This window comes from Pygoscelis adeliae, unplaced genomic scaffold (assembly GCF_000699105.1).
Source record: "Pygoscelis adeliae isolate BGI_AS28 unplaced genomic scaffold, ASM69910v1 Scaffold67, whole genome shotgun sequence".
Taxonomy (NCBI): domain Eukaryota; kingdom Metazoa; phylum Chordata; class Aves; order Sphenisciformes; family Spheniscidae; genus Pygoscelis; species Pygoscelis adeliae.
Genome location: NW_008825271.1, coordinates 6,339,226 through 6,355,270, shown reverse-complemented (window position 1 = coordinate 6,355,270; position 16,045 = coordinate 6,339,226). Strand labels below are relative to the sequence as shown.

Below are 16,045 nucleotides of genomic sequence, written 5' to 3'. Positions count from 1 at the left end.
GAAATCCTCTGCCAAGCACGGCAGGTGTGGGATGAAGTTGTTCCAAAGCTGCCAAGAATTCTCATGGTGAGAATTTCTCTTTCTGAAACATCTTCTCTGCCCGTAGCTTTGTTAGCTGTTCTTCTGGTTATTACTTTTCAGACAATGAACTGCAGTGTTCAAAAAACTTTGCAACAAAGCTGAGGGACCACCATGCAGTCACCCTGGAGAAGCCTCTGCCACACAAGTCTGGGAGACACATGGTCTTGGGTTGTGCCCCAACTTGTCGGCCCACAATTCTGCTGAGAGGGAAGTCAGCAGTAAAACACTGATGGGAGCATGATTTGGCCCACAAAGATTATAAGTTTATCTGTGTAAGATGATGTTTTGCAAGGCAGGATACAGAAATAAATAAGGGTGTTTTGGAGGAGAGTCTTGAAGGGAAAGATAAATGAGGAATAATAGGAAGGAAATAGGAAGGATCATTTGTTTTCCCAGATAATAAATATAAGCTGCTCCCCAAAAAATATCCATCTTTGGTGTAAGAAATCTCTGAGGCAGCTGCATCCATTTAAAAGTAAAATGTAAAAGTTTGGGAATTGTAGTACTTACTCCTACAGTCATTTTTGTTGGAGGTGCTGGTAGGAACAAGGACTCACTGAAGGGAGGTTGAATGCTTGCCTTTTGACAGCCGCCAGCTGTGAGCCTGAAACACAGCAGGGCACCTTTTCTACCTCCCGACTTCCCTCTGGATCTGGCCCCACGGAGAGACAAGACACTGGACCGGACAGAACATGGGTCTGATTCCGTCAGGCAAAGTCTAAGTTGCCTGCTCAGCTTCTCTCATCTGCCACCCACAGAAATGCATGCTCCAGGTGTGAGGTATGTGGCATCTTATCAAGGGACTATAAACAGAAAAGAGACAGGGTTGCTTGGAAAAGCAGCTTGTCTTTCAGCTAAGTTTCAAGCTTATGGGTTTTTTTTGGGGGGATGGCAGGTCGCAGTGAATTTTCACTGAGTACAAAGTTGTATATTAGGGGTTGTATAGGACAAGAACTTTATCTCAGTAGATCCCAAAGCACTATGAAAACAACTCTTACGTGTTTGTGTAGAACTCGGGTAATTACACTAACTATGCAGCAGAAAAAAAACCCATTGCACTACCAGTGAATACTGAACTGAAGAATATTTTCTAAGCAAAACACTGGGAGTTAAATTAGAAGTAAAGGAGTTACCCAGCTGGAAAGCTGATGGTAAAACACTGAGAAGCCGTAATTCCCCACATTCCTTTGCTACCAAGAAATCATACAGCCCTTTCATAACTGGTAAGTCCAGAGGAAGTGCATTTAATGAACTATTGAAAGGCAATGTTGCTTATTGAACTAGGTCAGCACCTGTGTATATCTTTAAAGAGTAACAAATAGAGCCTGTCTGGTTATCTCCAGCTACTGCCTGCTAGATGGCACATCCCAGTTCAAACCACAGCAAAGTTCAGAACTAGGAAAAAGGCTGCTATGTGCAAGCTACAGCAGGGAAAGGAGTTACTGAAGTAAGTTACTGCATGGTGCAGTGAAAATAAACCTTTGGTTCACTTCTTTTATACTGCTGAAAGAATAAAGGAAGACACCCATTGCCATCAGGTTGTAGGGGATCTGCAATACAGGAGATGGTTGCTTTTGACTTCAAAAAGCATCTGCTGATGTAGTCTGGGGTGCACATTAAGACAAAGAAATGTTTGCTATGTTTGCTGCTTCTCTTAAAGCATGAAGAGTGAAAAGAGCTATCTTTGGTAGCTTTCTCTATGAAATCTCAAAACATGAATAGCTTTACTAATCTGATTCAAAACTGTAACTAGAAGTGAGGTCTATATGTAAAAGCAAAAGTCACGAATGCGTTTGATGTATTTTAAGTAAGGCGCTGAACTGCAGTCGTTATTTACAGATCAAAGAAGCTCCAGCAGTGTCCTGAAACAATCTAAGTGAGAAATGCCAAAATCCGATTTCATCCATGTCCATATGTTGCTTTGAACTCATAATTCACAGAATTGGTCACTATATTGAACTAATTACCAAGCTTAACGCTTGCCAATTTTGATGGCTGTGCTCCCTTAGAAAAAAAAGTCAGGTTTGAAGGGAAGCAGAATGATATATTGGAAGACGTGCAGCCTTTATTGAAATCGGGGGAAGAAAAGCAATGAATATACAAAAAATATACAAAAAAATAATCCCTCCCTCCAAAAACCAAACCATTTTTTTTTCTAAACAGTTGCTGAGACACAGATTACCAAAATAAATAGTTTTCATTAACCAATACATATAAAACTAAAGAGGTTAATTCCTCCTCCCCCACAAGAGAAGTTTCTTGTAACAGTTAAGTAGAAAATATCTATGCTATCTAAAAATCCAATAAGGACATATATTGTACATGGAAGTAAAATTAAAACAACAATTTCACAGCACATCCCAACACATTTAAATTAAAATACTAGTAACAGTTAAAAGAAACACTGAGAAACTATTTCTGCAGGCAGGAATATATAAGCAAAGTGTGTTCTGATATCAGTAAAGACTCTAAAAATTACGTTTTTGCCAATTAGTTACAGTGGTTGGAAATGAGCACAAGCATTGTTTTGCCAAAGAAGCGATTTCAGGAATCACACAGCTTAGGCTATAATTAAAAAGCAATCCATGGGAAATAGGTTATTACCAGTATTTAGCAGCTAATTTGTTAGTTAATGCCTTAACAAAGCTCTCCTTTGATTGCAGTAGAGGGGGGAACAACTTCAAGAGGATTATTTGCTATTAAGACTTGTACTCAATTGTTGAGAATGCTGATGTGCTCCTGCAATTACAATTGCATAGCAGTCACCAGGAAAGCTAGATGGATTCAGCCTGTGCTACAGCCAGCAATTCACACATGCAAGGCAGAGTCTGGCCTCTGAATTTTAAGGACAATTTGCAGAGTACCCTCATGAATGTGAGTGTTTGCTAATTAATAGAGAGGTGCAAGCTGAATGTTCCTTGATGCCAATCACATTTTATTTTATTATCAGTGACATCAGTGTGGGTTCCACCCCCCTCCCCCTTATATTCTTTAATTCCGTTTCTGAAGGAGCAGTCACGTAATTGCTGCAGTCTCTGGACAGCATTTTTCATCAAGATAACGTGATACTTCATTTGTTTTTCCTTCTGACAAAAGCGACAACACAAAAGATATTCATAGAACTTGACAGAAAATATCGTATTTAAGTCACATTACTGGAAATAAACATAACAGTAACCTACAAATATATTCCATGTACCGACAAGTTGTAATCGACTCAAAGCTACCACCACTTGCTACTATCTCCTATCATAGTTACTATCCTGCTGATCAGAGCAAGGAATTAAACACCCCGCTAACCCCAGACGTAACTTCAGTCACAGGAAATGTAACCTACAAACTTCTAGGTAACAAGACAGGAAAAAAATCCAAACTCACCCATATTTATGAATTGCTTTTCCTGCCAATACTACCTCTTCAGACTCTTATTACCATATTTCAATTGCAAAGACTTTCCTATAGCAAAAGCTGTGAATAAAAATATATTTAACAACATAATTGAACCTAAGGCATAGTTTCTATGTAAAGGTTGTTTTGGGGAGCTGTAGCCCAGCTGACACAGAACCTCAGGAAGCATTCAGCTGCAGAGCAAAGCAAAGAGGCCCATTAATCATATTTATCAAGATTGTCTACCCTGGCTTTCATGCAGTTAGGGGAAATGTGCTATTCTACTTCAGCAACAAGGAGCAAGGCTAAAACAAACTGACCTAACCGCATGGGTCATTTCCAGAAATAGAAAGTATACTAGCAGCACAGCTGTACAGGCCAGAAGGCAAAATGCTGAGAAGGTTGGAGAAAAAGGGGAAAAAAAATCCACCCAGAACTTGTGAGGTATGTAGCCAGCGGCAAAATTATACTGGGCCAAATTTTGCTTTAATTGGCATTCAGTACATTTAAAGTCAGCAAGACAAGATTCAGCTAAGTGCCTCATGGTCTTATATTTCATGAAACTCCTAAAATGTTTTCTTGCACTTCAGGACTCCATATCAGCAAAAGCAAGAATGGAGCAGATAACCTCTCGCTGAGGTACGAGCATATTATTTAGTCTGATATGTGTGGATACTTCTTTATTTGCTCTTCTCTTTTTAAGTTAAGAGACTGTACAATGTCAAATGCAAACACAGAATACAACGTACTAGCTGTTCTCCCATGGAAAGCGGGGGTAGTATCCTGGCTTACATTTCTCTCTCTTTTTTGGGGCTTTGTTCCGTCTGAAAGAGCATTGACAGGCCTCAGTTTACTCATGACAGACATTCATCCATGTCACATATCGCACATCACTAGCGGCCTTTAACTGGGAAAGATTCGAGCCTGGGATAACCAGATCTGGCAGAGTGACCCAAGCATTGCTCTGTCTGCAGCATGATGCCAAAACATTCAGGCCAAGCTCTACTTCATTGTAGCTAGATCTGCTGGCTTTGAAAAGCAAGATCACAATTTTCACATATTCAACCAGCGTAAAAAAGAAAATTTGCAGAGCTTACACTTTATTGGCTTCTATAAAATTAACAGAAAAATAAAAGTGAGATAAGAGCTTGGTTTAACAACACTATTTCCATCTGCAGTATACGCACCAGGCCTGCTTTGCCTACATTTCTATAAAAATAATGAAAATCACGTTACCACTCGTCTCTCCTGTTCCATCCCCCACATGCATTTCCAGCTACATACAAGTGACATTGGATCTCAAATTAAGGCGCACACCACGTGGGGATTATCCCAAAGATTATAAAGCTTATTGTATTTTTCTTAAAAACAAGATAAGCTAAAGAAATGCAGAATCTTGGCAAAAACTGATGCTAAAATAAAATTTAAAATAGCTTACTACATAACCTGTGAACTCTCAGCATGGACACTGTAATGTGTTACGATCATACAACCTCCTTTCTCTTCTTTATCGTCACATAGGCATTATTCCACTGGGCAAGAATACATGGGGAATGCTACAGACCTTATTCAATCAATTCATATCAAATGAAAACCTAGTCAAAGTTAAAAAATAGGAATCCATAAAATCATTCCCAAACTAAATCTCACCCAATTTACTCACATAAGTTAGTCCCAGGAAATTCAATGGGACTAGTCCCCAGAGTCAAATAAAATTAATAACATTTCAAATTTTATGTTTCCTTTGCAACTGGGTTGAGAGGCAGGATTAAAGCAAAGTCAATTCCAAGATCCACAGGTCATCCTAAGATTAGATCCCTTGCGATAGGCATTTCCTTGCGCTGGCAGTGCAGCAATCGCAAGCATTGTGTGCCCTCTAGTGTATGACAGCTTGTAGCACTGAAGTCAATATGCCCATAGCAAGGAAGAAACAAAGAAAGGTCACTGTGCTCCAATTTTTCTTTTTTTTTTTAAATAGAAGCAAAAGTTCCCATGCTCAAAATTAACTTTTCCCTTAACTGGCCGAAATGTTTACTATAAGGATTGATTGCTAGTGCACTCCCAAGATCCCCCCCCTTTAAAGAAGCTAGGAAAATTGTTTCATGTATTCCGTTAGCTAAAACCAGCCAAATCTGGCCCTGAAAATATTCTGAAGCTAGGTATGACTTTCAGTATCTTCTTTTTTGGGGGTCAATTCTACACTCAAAACAGTGGAATAAATTCTTATTTCCTGCAAGATAATAAGCAGCTACTCTTTCAAAAAAAGTTGAAGTATGATCTGTATTAAGCACTTGGAAGAACTGTTCTTGCAGCAAACTCTCACAAGTGCCTCTCTAGCCATGCTTCCGAACATTATTATAACTGTGATAAATTATATAAGCTCTCTGCTGCAGATCTGGTTTCTTTTTCACACCTTCACCATAACCTTTGGGTTTCAGACTCAACTTTTCAGTTTCATGCTTCTCAGTAGATGCCTAATACTTATTTATATATACATATTATATGTAATGTAAACAAGTAACAAAGCAAGTATTATATGCATATATATCTCTAGATATATAAAAAAATCTAGTGACATGTCACGGTTGTGTGGAATTATTCATGGGCAAACGAAGGCATGGTTTCAGCAGCAGCAGTCTAGATTAAAATCAGTTTCCTCTCTTCTACGTGCTTTAGCTACATCCCTCCAAATGTGCTGTTGTACAGATGAAAGATCATCATCACTACTGTCTTGGAAAATCTGCACAAATGATAATTCAAGTGCTGAGGCTCCCACCAAACCCAGCACCACTCACAGGCACGTTATTATGGATACATGCAGACCTGAATTTTCATATTGAGGATATGGATGACAGATTCCTAGCCTCAATGCTGGGATGATTTAAGAGGAAACCCCAACTGCCTTCCTCACCCCACTGCCAGAGATCTCTTTCTTACACTAGCTTCTGCTGGTTCTGGTACAGGGTATGTCAGGCCCTCCTTTGAACTCCAGCACAAAGCCCACCGGTTTGTGCTACTTTGATTTAAACTACAGAGGTGCTAAACTCCCAGCAAAAAGAAGGCGACTCTCCCAAACAAGTCACTAGAGCTCATGTGTCAATGCCCTCAGACCTCCTTCTTGCTGAACTATTTCAACAAGCTACAAAATACGAAAACATCATCTTTCTGATAAAAGAGAAAGCAAGATGACAGCCACCACTCAATTTGCGGCCGGAGACTCGCAAGTGCTAAAGGCTCTCAGTCACTGCCAAGCTCAAGGGCAATCAGAAAGCAGACAGCCTAGGCTCCTGGTCCCACACCAGCCCTGCTCCCCAGAACTCTCACTATGCCCTCAGGTCCTGAAGTGCATCTTCTCTTGACCAGAGCAGGTGCACTGAGGTCTTTCTGTTAAAGCAGAACTGCTGGGTGAGATAACATCATACAAGGAATTTTGGGGAAAAAACTTTTGACCTTGGATTGCCGATTCTTTTAACTGTGCTTCTGGTTTTTAGCAGAGGTAAAGACACTAGGTAATAGCAGCCCAAGTATGAAAACCAGGTAATTGCTATTAATACTGACAGCAGCGTGATTCTGCCGGTGGAAGTCTTCCACTGTAAAAATCATGGTTTGGTCTACTTCAGGCAAGAATTTCATCCTTGAAAGACAGCCCTGTACTTTGCTAAATTGCTTGTTGTTCCAGACCAATCACACACATTTATAGGACTAGTTGCTTCAGAGAGTGCAAGACCCTTGACAAGGTATTATTAAAAACAATACCATATTTTACATGTACATGCATCCATATGTCTCTGTACAGATTTTATATAAACAGATACACCACACGCACGTATCTTTTTAGGGTTAGAGAATTACCTGCTTCAGCACAGACATACAGAAATTGCTTCACCCACGAATGAAACGCAGTCTTCACCAGATACAGCCCGGCAACCCATCGGCAGGATTACTCTACAACTTAGTAAAAGAGGAAATCTTGTCTCCCACTAAGAACTACAGAAAGAATTTAGACAGACAAAATACAGTTGTCCATAGTAATGTAGTTGTACATAGTAATGTAGCTGTGGAATTAAAACTAAAAAGTCACCACTCAGCCAAAAATTCCACAAATTTTTGTTTGATTCTTTCTTTTTTTTGCTTTTAAACAATAGCAAGTGTTAAGGCCAGCCAAATTTTACAGAAGTAGGCACAACTGTCTAATCCCATTAGACATGCAGTGGCTTCCCCTGACTTCAGTGGCATGCTATCAGGCTACAATGACTGAAAATTCAAAGTTACTCCATTAACTCTAATATCCTTAGTTTGCTCTGGAAAGCTTTAAAGATGTTACTCATCTAATGACACTATCAGATAGCTTTTTTTTTTAAATACCCCTTATAATCACTTTGATTTGCTACTTAGTACTTTTACTATTTTAAACCTTTTCCGCTCCTTTTACAATGAGGACTCTATCCCTTGGTGCCTGTCCTCCCTCTTGTTACTGTCCCACCTTCTCATCAGGGAAAGGGATGCTTTTTGTGTGCTCTGCTTCATGAGGGATTTGCAACCACTTCCTGATCCTTTATCACAGGTAATTTTATTTAGGTGGGGAAACAGATTGAGGAAATTCACGTACTCCACTGGAGATAGCATGTGGAGTGTGCTCTTCAAACCATTGTGAAACATGTTAAAAAAAAAATCAAAAGCAATCAATGTAAAGAATATGGTTCTTAGGTTATTTAAAGTTAAAAAACAAACAAAACAGAACAAAGAAAGAAAAATATATCACAGCATGAAGAAAACCAGAACAAAAATTAGGCATTTTCTTCTTCCCAACTTGTTCTTGCCTAGAGTGTTGCTACTGACCCACAAAACACATTCCTACACCATGAATGCTGCAGAAACCATCACTTGCAAAAATGCTTTAGTAAGCTGCTTAGAGAATGTATGGAAATAGTATCTCTATTTCAAGCATACAGTAGAATACACTTCCTGCAAGACTCTGCTTGCATACACATTCATTTGGAAAGAATCTGCATTATCAAATCACATAAGCCATTTTTAGTGCACATAGTTTTCAAAGTGTCTTTTCTGTTCAAAGACCCTAGATGCAAGGCTGTAGTTTTCAAAATACAAAAACACTATGCATATATGAAATTCTTTTCACCTGAAGATATCCACTGATGTCAAACAGATGCAATAATTGTATGCTCCATTGCTAAACTGCAAATCAATGGCAGCAAGGATGGCCGCTTTCTGCTTCTAACCAGTATATATGGATACTGCACCTAGCCTGGGAAAGAGAGTGTTCAACCGGAAAAACCGAGATCATTGCACATGCTTGACCAAAAAAAAAATTACACCCCCCCAAACTTCAACAAGGAATTTGCTTTAGGTCTCTGTCAACCTTGGACAGTTTATTTGCCATTCAGGCATGTCACAAAACCTATTTCCCACAACTGGCAAATTAGAAAAAGCAGGGTTATTTTGTGGTCTGTAAAAGTCATTTATAAGTGCTTTTTGAGATCTCCATTTTCATTTCCAAGTACTATTCCAGCGTTTGCAAGGAGAAGGTAATGAGCATAACCTACAAAAGCGAAGGACAGTTATTCCTTTTGTCCATTTATCAGTATTCCACGTCACGAGCTAGATGTGCCTCAGCCCTTACCCCACAGCATGGACTCGTCTCCTGCTCTTACCCCACAAGAATTACCTTTAACCCTTATGCACCTTTCAAAATGAAAATCCCTTGAATATAGTTATCTAGAAGGATACAAGCGATACAAGAGCTGATACAACTCCAGTGATAGGCTTTCCAAGACAGAGTAGTGTTAAGGGGGGGAGGAAAGCAGGGACTTATTTTTCAACTTTCCTCCCATTAATCATGTCACATAACTTCTGCACAATTTTCCACATGGCAGGGACTAGCTAGTTAATCCATTTTACAGTTCCTACACCTTTCATGAGACTGTTGTTGTTCTATGGGGAAACACCCAAGACAAAGAAATGCTGGTTGCTCAGTAAAAGTCAAAAACCCAGTGTTACAGATCCTGCCTGGCAAACTCCTGGTTAAACCTAACCTATCTAGAATCGCAAAATAAAATAAAGCCAGCTCAGTTTTCCAGAAGGTAACAAAAGACAGATACTGCACATATTTCATTAAGGAGGATGTTTATTTTTCCAAATATTGTATTAAGATAGTGTCCTGTTTGCCTATTTCTATCAACATCTGCTCTGTAATACACAGAGAATGGTAGAAGATCAAAGTTTTAATTGTGCAAGTGAAAGAACGTATTAATAACATTCTTTCTGTCCTACAGCAACAGAGATAAACTTAAAAAAAGCCCTCTAACAGCTACGAGAACAGGATATTTATATAAAGATGTCCTAACAAAAGAAAAGCATGCAAAACTACCTCTAGTGGATAAACAAACTAGGCTCCCTGTTTGCAGACTGTTCCCTATCAAGCTCAGCCCTCAGAGATCCCCTCCCTCCTTCAGTCAACAGGGTCAACATATCTCAGCTGGGTTTCACATTTTTATACAAAACCTTCTCAGCATCCTTTGTTCACTGACCCTTTAAATTTAGGAAAATGCAGCAGGTGTGCCTTTAAGGCCCATTTTGCCGCTAGTTGCTTTAGATTCCCTCTGCCAGGTATTAAGTCATTTAAGAAGGGATTTTTTGTTGGTCTTTTTTCTGCTAGCTCCTTCATCTGCATAGGCTGCACTGCGTATCCTCCATACCCCTTTTGATACACACATTATAACAGGACACTAGTTCTGCAGCATACATACAACAAACAGTACCTCCTCCTTAGGAGGCGTTATTACTTCTTGGGTTTGAGATTGGGAAGAGCCTAAATTTGTTGCCTATTTATCACACTGCTGCCACTCATTAATGCAACAGCACACTTTGAACTAGCTGTCCTCCTCCCCAAAATTAATATAGCATGGAGTGCTTTCTCCCTCCCAAGACAGCAGTAGCTGCCTTTATCCACTTAAGGCTCTGACTTGCATACACTGAAGGGAAAAAAAAACAAACAAAAAATCTCAAACCAACCCACAACTGTACTAATGTAAAAAACTAGGACTCCCAAAAGTGATGACTAGGCTATCTCACTGAAAGTATGATCAATAGCATGCTGTACAAGAGTGGGTTCAGATTTATCAGTAGTTTTCTTTAAAATTCAGAGCTCTGAGATGAGTTCTGAAACAACATTGTCAAGTAAAGCATCATTACCACCTCTACCTGAATGGAGGCCTCCACAAGCAGATAGCCTGAATTGCCTCACAAAAGTCTAAGAGGCAACACAGAGGACAAGCTTACTCAGGGCTACCTGCACAGCAAAGACTGACATCTGAAAGCGATTCTCAGTCTCCTTTCAAGACATCTGTGAATTATAAAGAGCCAGTCATCCTCCATCCCCTTTGTCTTTAAGGAAGAGTTTAATATTAATTTTAGCTCCTTTCGAATCTACTTCTGGGCTAGGTCCCGGTCCATCTGCAATATTTTTAGAAGTGACAGATTAAAAACACACAGAACACCCACTCAGGACTCACTCAGTTCTTCCAAACTACGGTAACTCAAGACAGAAGGGACACTACGGTTAACCGTGGCACTGCTTGTGCAAAGCTGCAACCTGCACAGAGACACGCAGAGGGTGAAGTAACTCACTGTACAGTGAGCTATTGTACACAGGGAAACTGGACAAGGCACTTCCTTTTCTTTTGTGTTGTCCTCTCATTCATAACAACGTCCTTTAAGACATCTGCTAGAGTCCTGTAACATTAATGGAAAAGCTCCAACAGGAACTCAAGGGTTTCTCTCTTTTTCCCATGAACTGAACATTATGGAATTTTAACAGATGTTCTACTTGGTCATAGTTAATAAAATGAATTATGCAGGAATTAAAAAATCTGGCTCCATTTGCTTATATAAGATCTCAGCAGCAGAACTACATTCCCATTAAGACATTCTAGAAGATTTACAGTGCATTTATAGTCTGCTCCTGCCTTGTTATAAGATGGCTGGAGATTTTACAAATGAGCTTGTCTCTGTTGTGGAAAACATGAATAAATTTACCTGTTCATTGACTGTTCTTAGTAGCATGATCCAGTTTCCACACCGATGCACACCGGTACACTACAACCATAGGAAAGGACAATTCTCACTTGGATTTGCTTTGGAAATGACATCAATGGGAATTCCACATCGTTTCACAGCCTCTGATTTCTGCCATTTATTCAAAGTCTCATTCAGCAACCTAATAACCATACTCCCACTTTGTGCTTTATCACAAAAGCTTTCCTCTTGGAGCACGGATGTCTCTTTTGAGCTACTACTGCCAACAGAATGATGCAGCGTACCTCACTTCCCTTTTGATTTTAGAGTTAGTTCAGTGTAACTACATCAAAGGAAGATGTAGAGACCAAAATGTAATGGAGATGTGAGAGAAAGGCACCAAAAAGGAGTTAGGTGAAAGAGTCATAGCCAAAACTTCCAAGCATTGAGGTTCACTCAAAGTTATTTCCAAAAGCATTACATATTTAGCCATCTTCTTTCTCTTCTAATATTCATCTGTACAGAAAGTATTCTGATGAGAAGATAAAGGGGATAAGTGAAAGAGTGAGAATCAAAAATGAAGAATGAAACAACTACCCTGCACCAGAACAGAAGCAGCACAGGAGCTAATGCAAATTACACGGAGCAGAATAAGGGTGTCTTGAAAAGATCTACTGTGCTACAGTAAAAAGACGAGGTTTTAACATCGCACTGCCTTTATAAACAATCAGACTCATTTTCACTTAAGTCCAAGCAATTGGCAAGCAGATCTCTGTCCAGGCACTGAAGTCTGCTTTATGTAATACACAAAATTTTATCCCGATGCAACAACTAAAATTAGCCTTTCTTAAATTCTGGTTCAAGACTTTTGCCAGTGCAAGAATACCATCATCTGAAAAGTATCAATATTCCCAGCCTCTTCCAATTATTTTTTTTTTTTAATGAAAAATCATGCACTGAAACCCCTCTATCCAAAAATCCCACTCCACTGAAACTAAACAAAAGGTTTTGTGGAAGTAAAGAACCAAAGCATGTAAACAAACTCTGCAAGTATAAAAGTCAGCTGTAATTAAATACCAGTCTATATATGCTATGCAGCTACCTGGATGTGTCCAATAATGAATTAATATAGATTTTTATCTGAAAAGAAAGACTTTCCCTAAAGGAAGAAGTGTACTTAAAGAGAAGGGAAAATACCAAGATTAAATGTCAGGCTTACAACAGTTCCAGCTGAAGGTTCAATATGCTGTTCTTACTCGAGTGGATGTTGCTTTACAAGATTTAGTGTCAGAAAAATGCAACGGTCTTAACAGTTGGTTTTTTTTTTTTTAAACATCACCTATGATTTGTTTCATTTTGAAGAGAAAGCACATTTCATTTGGTAATCATTTATTTCTCATTCTATTGGACAGATTCTCCCAAAAAGCAATACTTCAACTGAAATCAGTTCTGAGGGATCTTTTATGAATATACATAATGGAGAGGACCCCCATTAAATTTCCAACAAAGTGCTGCCATTTTGAGTAAACAAAGTTATCTCAGCAGGGTCACACAATATGCCATAAATATGGTCTGCAAATTAATTACCACCCTGACATATGTCAAAACTAATTTTAAGGAGAATAGCACCCAGTAGTAACCATGTGTTTTATCTACCTGTTAGTATGCAAAATCTGTATTCAATGGGATCTAAATTTATTCATTTATTCAGAACCCCTCAGAGAAATCAAAATAATTTGTTGGCCTTTTTTGCCTGTCTCCAAATGAAATCTGAGTGAATAACATGTGTTTAGTGAGCCAGAAAATAAGTACAGGACGAAGCTATCGTGGGGGGTTACGTTTCAGAAAAGCAGGTGTCATCTCTGCACAAATAACTAATTTTTTTAACACTCAAAACTGCTAAAATAGACTGCAGTACATTATCATTTTCCAGCACTTTAAGGAACACTAAATTTGGTATTTCTTATTTTAGGTAATATCCATCTTTATTCCATAATTGTAACAAGACCTGGCTAACATAACTGTCCTAAAAACAGTTTTCAGCATGAAGAAAGGCTTTTAAAAGCAGAGCTACTGAACGAAGGCTTAAAAAGCCTCTGCAACTGGCTTTATTATGAATGGCAACACAGCCAACAGATCTGATCCTGCATTCAAAAAACAAAAGAAGCGAAGATCCAAACCTAGTTTACTCAGTTGAGTTATGTAAGGAGAGGACAAATCCACACGTACCACACTGAACACAGTAAGTAAAGAACCCTTCCTGGACAATAGCTGTTATGTTTTCATAGGAATTGAGCCTCATCTCTTTATTTGAGGTGCTCATGGTGCAACTTCTGCTTTGTCAAAAGATGACCTCCTGGGATCTGATTCTGAAACAGTTTTAGACTGGGAGTTCATCAGTATGTTTTTCTACTTCTTTTATAATCTGCCTTTAGTTCATACAGCATATCAAACACTTCCATGACACTAAACCTGTAATTCACAGTACATTTATGAAGAGATTTTAGTTTAGGAACTACTTTCTGCCAAGCAGGCCAAAATATTTTTAGCTCCAGTTTTTTTCCAACCGTGAAGTACTTCTGATTCAGAGTTAAGTAATGCCATATCACATCTACGGACTGGATGACTAACTGCATTTCTTTCACACATTTAAAAAAAAAAATGGAGCACAATTCTCCCTATATACAGATGACAGATAATCTCTTGGCATCTGCTGAAAAATATATTTAAAGAAAGCCTAAATCTGTCTGTGCCAAACTTGGCCTGATGCCACCAGTTCACCATTGTTGGCATACATACCTCACATGATGCAATCACAAGACTTGAGGAAGTTTCCAGTACTTTATTTTATGGTTTTCATCATGTTAACTTATACATTTCCATCCTTTTATAATTTAGCAGCAACAGAACTGAGAGACAGGATGGTAGATGACTTTTTGCATGTATCACAGGTTTTCTTAGTGCACATTATCAGTATTCTATTTAAATCACAGACTAGTAACTTATCTAGAATGAAATACACTAGGATTTAGAGCTTACTGTTACAGCAATTGATCTCAATTGTACTACTCTCTCTTCTTAGAAAACAAAGTGAGGCAAAGGAATCAATTTTAGAAAAAGAGAAAGACAAGTGTTTTACCTCTCTTAATACTGTGCTTTTATAACCCCGATAAAGTCCTTGAATACCCTGTAAACCAACAAAAGAAAGCATCAGCTATATGGAATTAGTTTGCTAAAGACCACAATTTATCAGTGACTACGAGGCAAGCGTTACAGCCTTACTGTCAGACCTGAACTTCTTGCAAATTGACTATATTGATTATAACATTGTATACTGTATTCCATGATTTACAATGCCAGAGGGTTTTATGTTCATTTCAAAGATCATTTAACCACTGTTCAGAATAATCAGTTACAGAGAAGAAAATATACCTTACAGTTAAAATTAAAAGGGCAAGAAGGCACAGAAACACATTACTTCAAATTCTACTTGCCCAATATTTTGGTGTAGAAGTATCCACTATCCCATAAATATTTTGAAACTACTACTCTTCCGTTTAAATAGCCCATGCAAAATGAATCCAAAGGATGAGAGCTTCCTATGTCCACCTTCTTAGCCTTGATTCAGAGCTTTTATCAAGACAAATATTTTGTATTTTTAACCAGCTGATAACATTCAAAACAATTAATATTTTATAAGTGTATATAAAATTATGTTTAATATCTTATAGGACAGTTTATTTCACTGTTTAGCCAGTCTTATGGTTCTCTGGCCAGCTACAAAGAAGGGGAAAAACATACAGTTTTGAGAGCACCGACTTTTAGAGCAGAATGACCAAGTCACAAAAAGAAGTTCCAGTGACCCTCTTGTGCAGGATTATCACAATAGTTTTCATTTACAAGCAAATAAAAATCAAGTGGATCATTTAAAGGTCATATTTGTGTCTTCATTTTCCTGGCTTTTACACACAGAAATGTGTGTAATATTTTTCCCCACAGTGTTTTCAAAAGTCACTTTCTCTTATGGAATACAACTTGAAAAACGCCCCTTGTGAGACTCAGTAAAAACAGTGGTGAACAGGTTTTTTTTACAGGAAGGAACAGTATAACTACTGAAAAGATGACAAAAGCCCTTATTTTTCAAAAGTTACTAGTACTGGATAAGCACTCATTTCCAGAGCTCTTACAGAGCCTCTCTGAAATGGTGCCTTTAGGACATCCCCTCCAAAGCCTGCTTCAAAAACTGGAAATCACTCGGCAAACTCTAGATACAGAAAGTCAAATGTTCTTGTTGTCCCAGACAAGGACTGTTTACAAGCAGAGCTTTGGAAACTGGAAAGCTAAATACCTCTTTTTTTTTTTTAATGTAGGTACCCCATATAAAAAGAGGAAGAAAAAGAGTTGTTTAGATTGTGCATGTAAGTGCATGCACACGAGGGAGGTGGGGGTTTGGTTTCCTTAAACACAACATGCCCATTGCTTTTAACAACAGAAGAATAGACAGGAAAGTGCTAGAAGAGCACAGAACTGGAATAAAGTTGCA

General features: G+C 38.6%; 1 protein-coding gene across 1 annotated transcript in view; it reads right to left on the bottom strand.

The window, feature by feature from the left end:
* Window positions 1-16,045, bottom strand: part of SLC25A26 (solute carrier family 25 (S-adenosylmethionine carrier), member 26) — a gene marked incomplete at its 5' end in the record, with an annotated part of 86,917 nt that overhangs the window by 52,258 nt on the left and 18,614 nt on the right. The window contains one exon of the mRNA XM_009329848.1: window positions 14,642-14,689. Within this exon, the coding sequence (XP_009328123.1) occupies window positions 14,642-14,689 (48 nt within the window). The remainder of the gene's footprint in view (window positions 1-14,641; window positions 14,690-16,045) is intronic.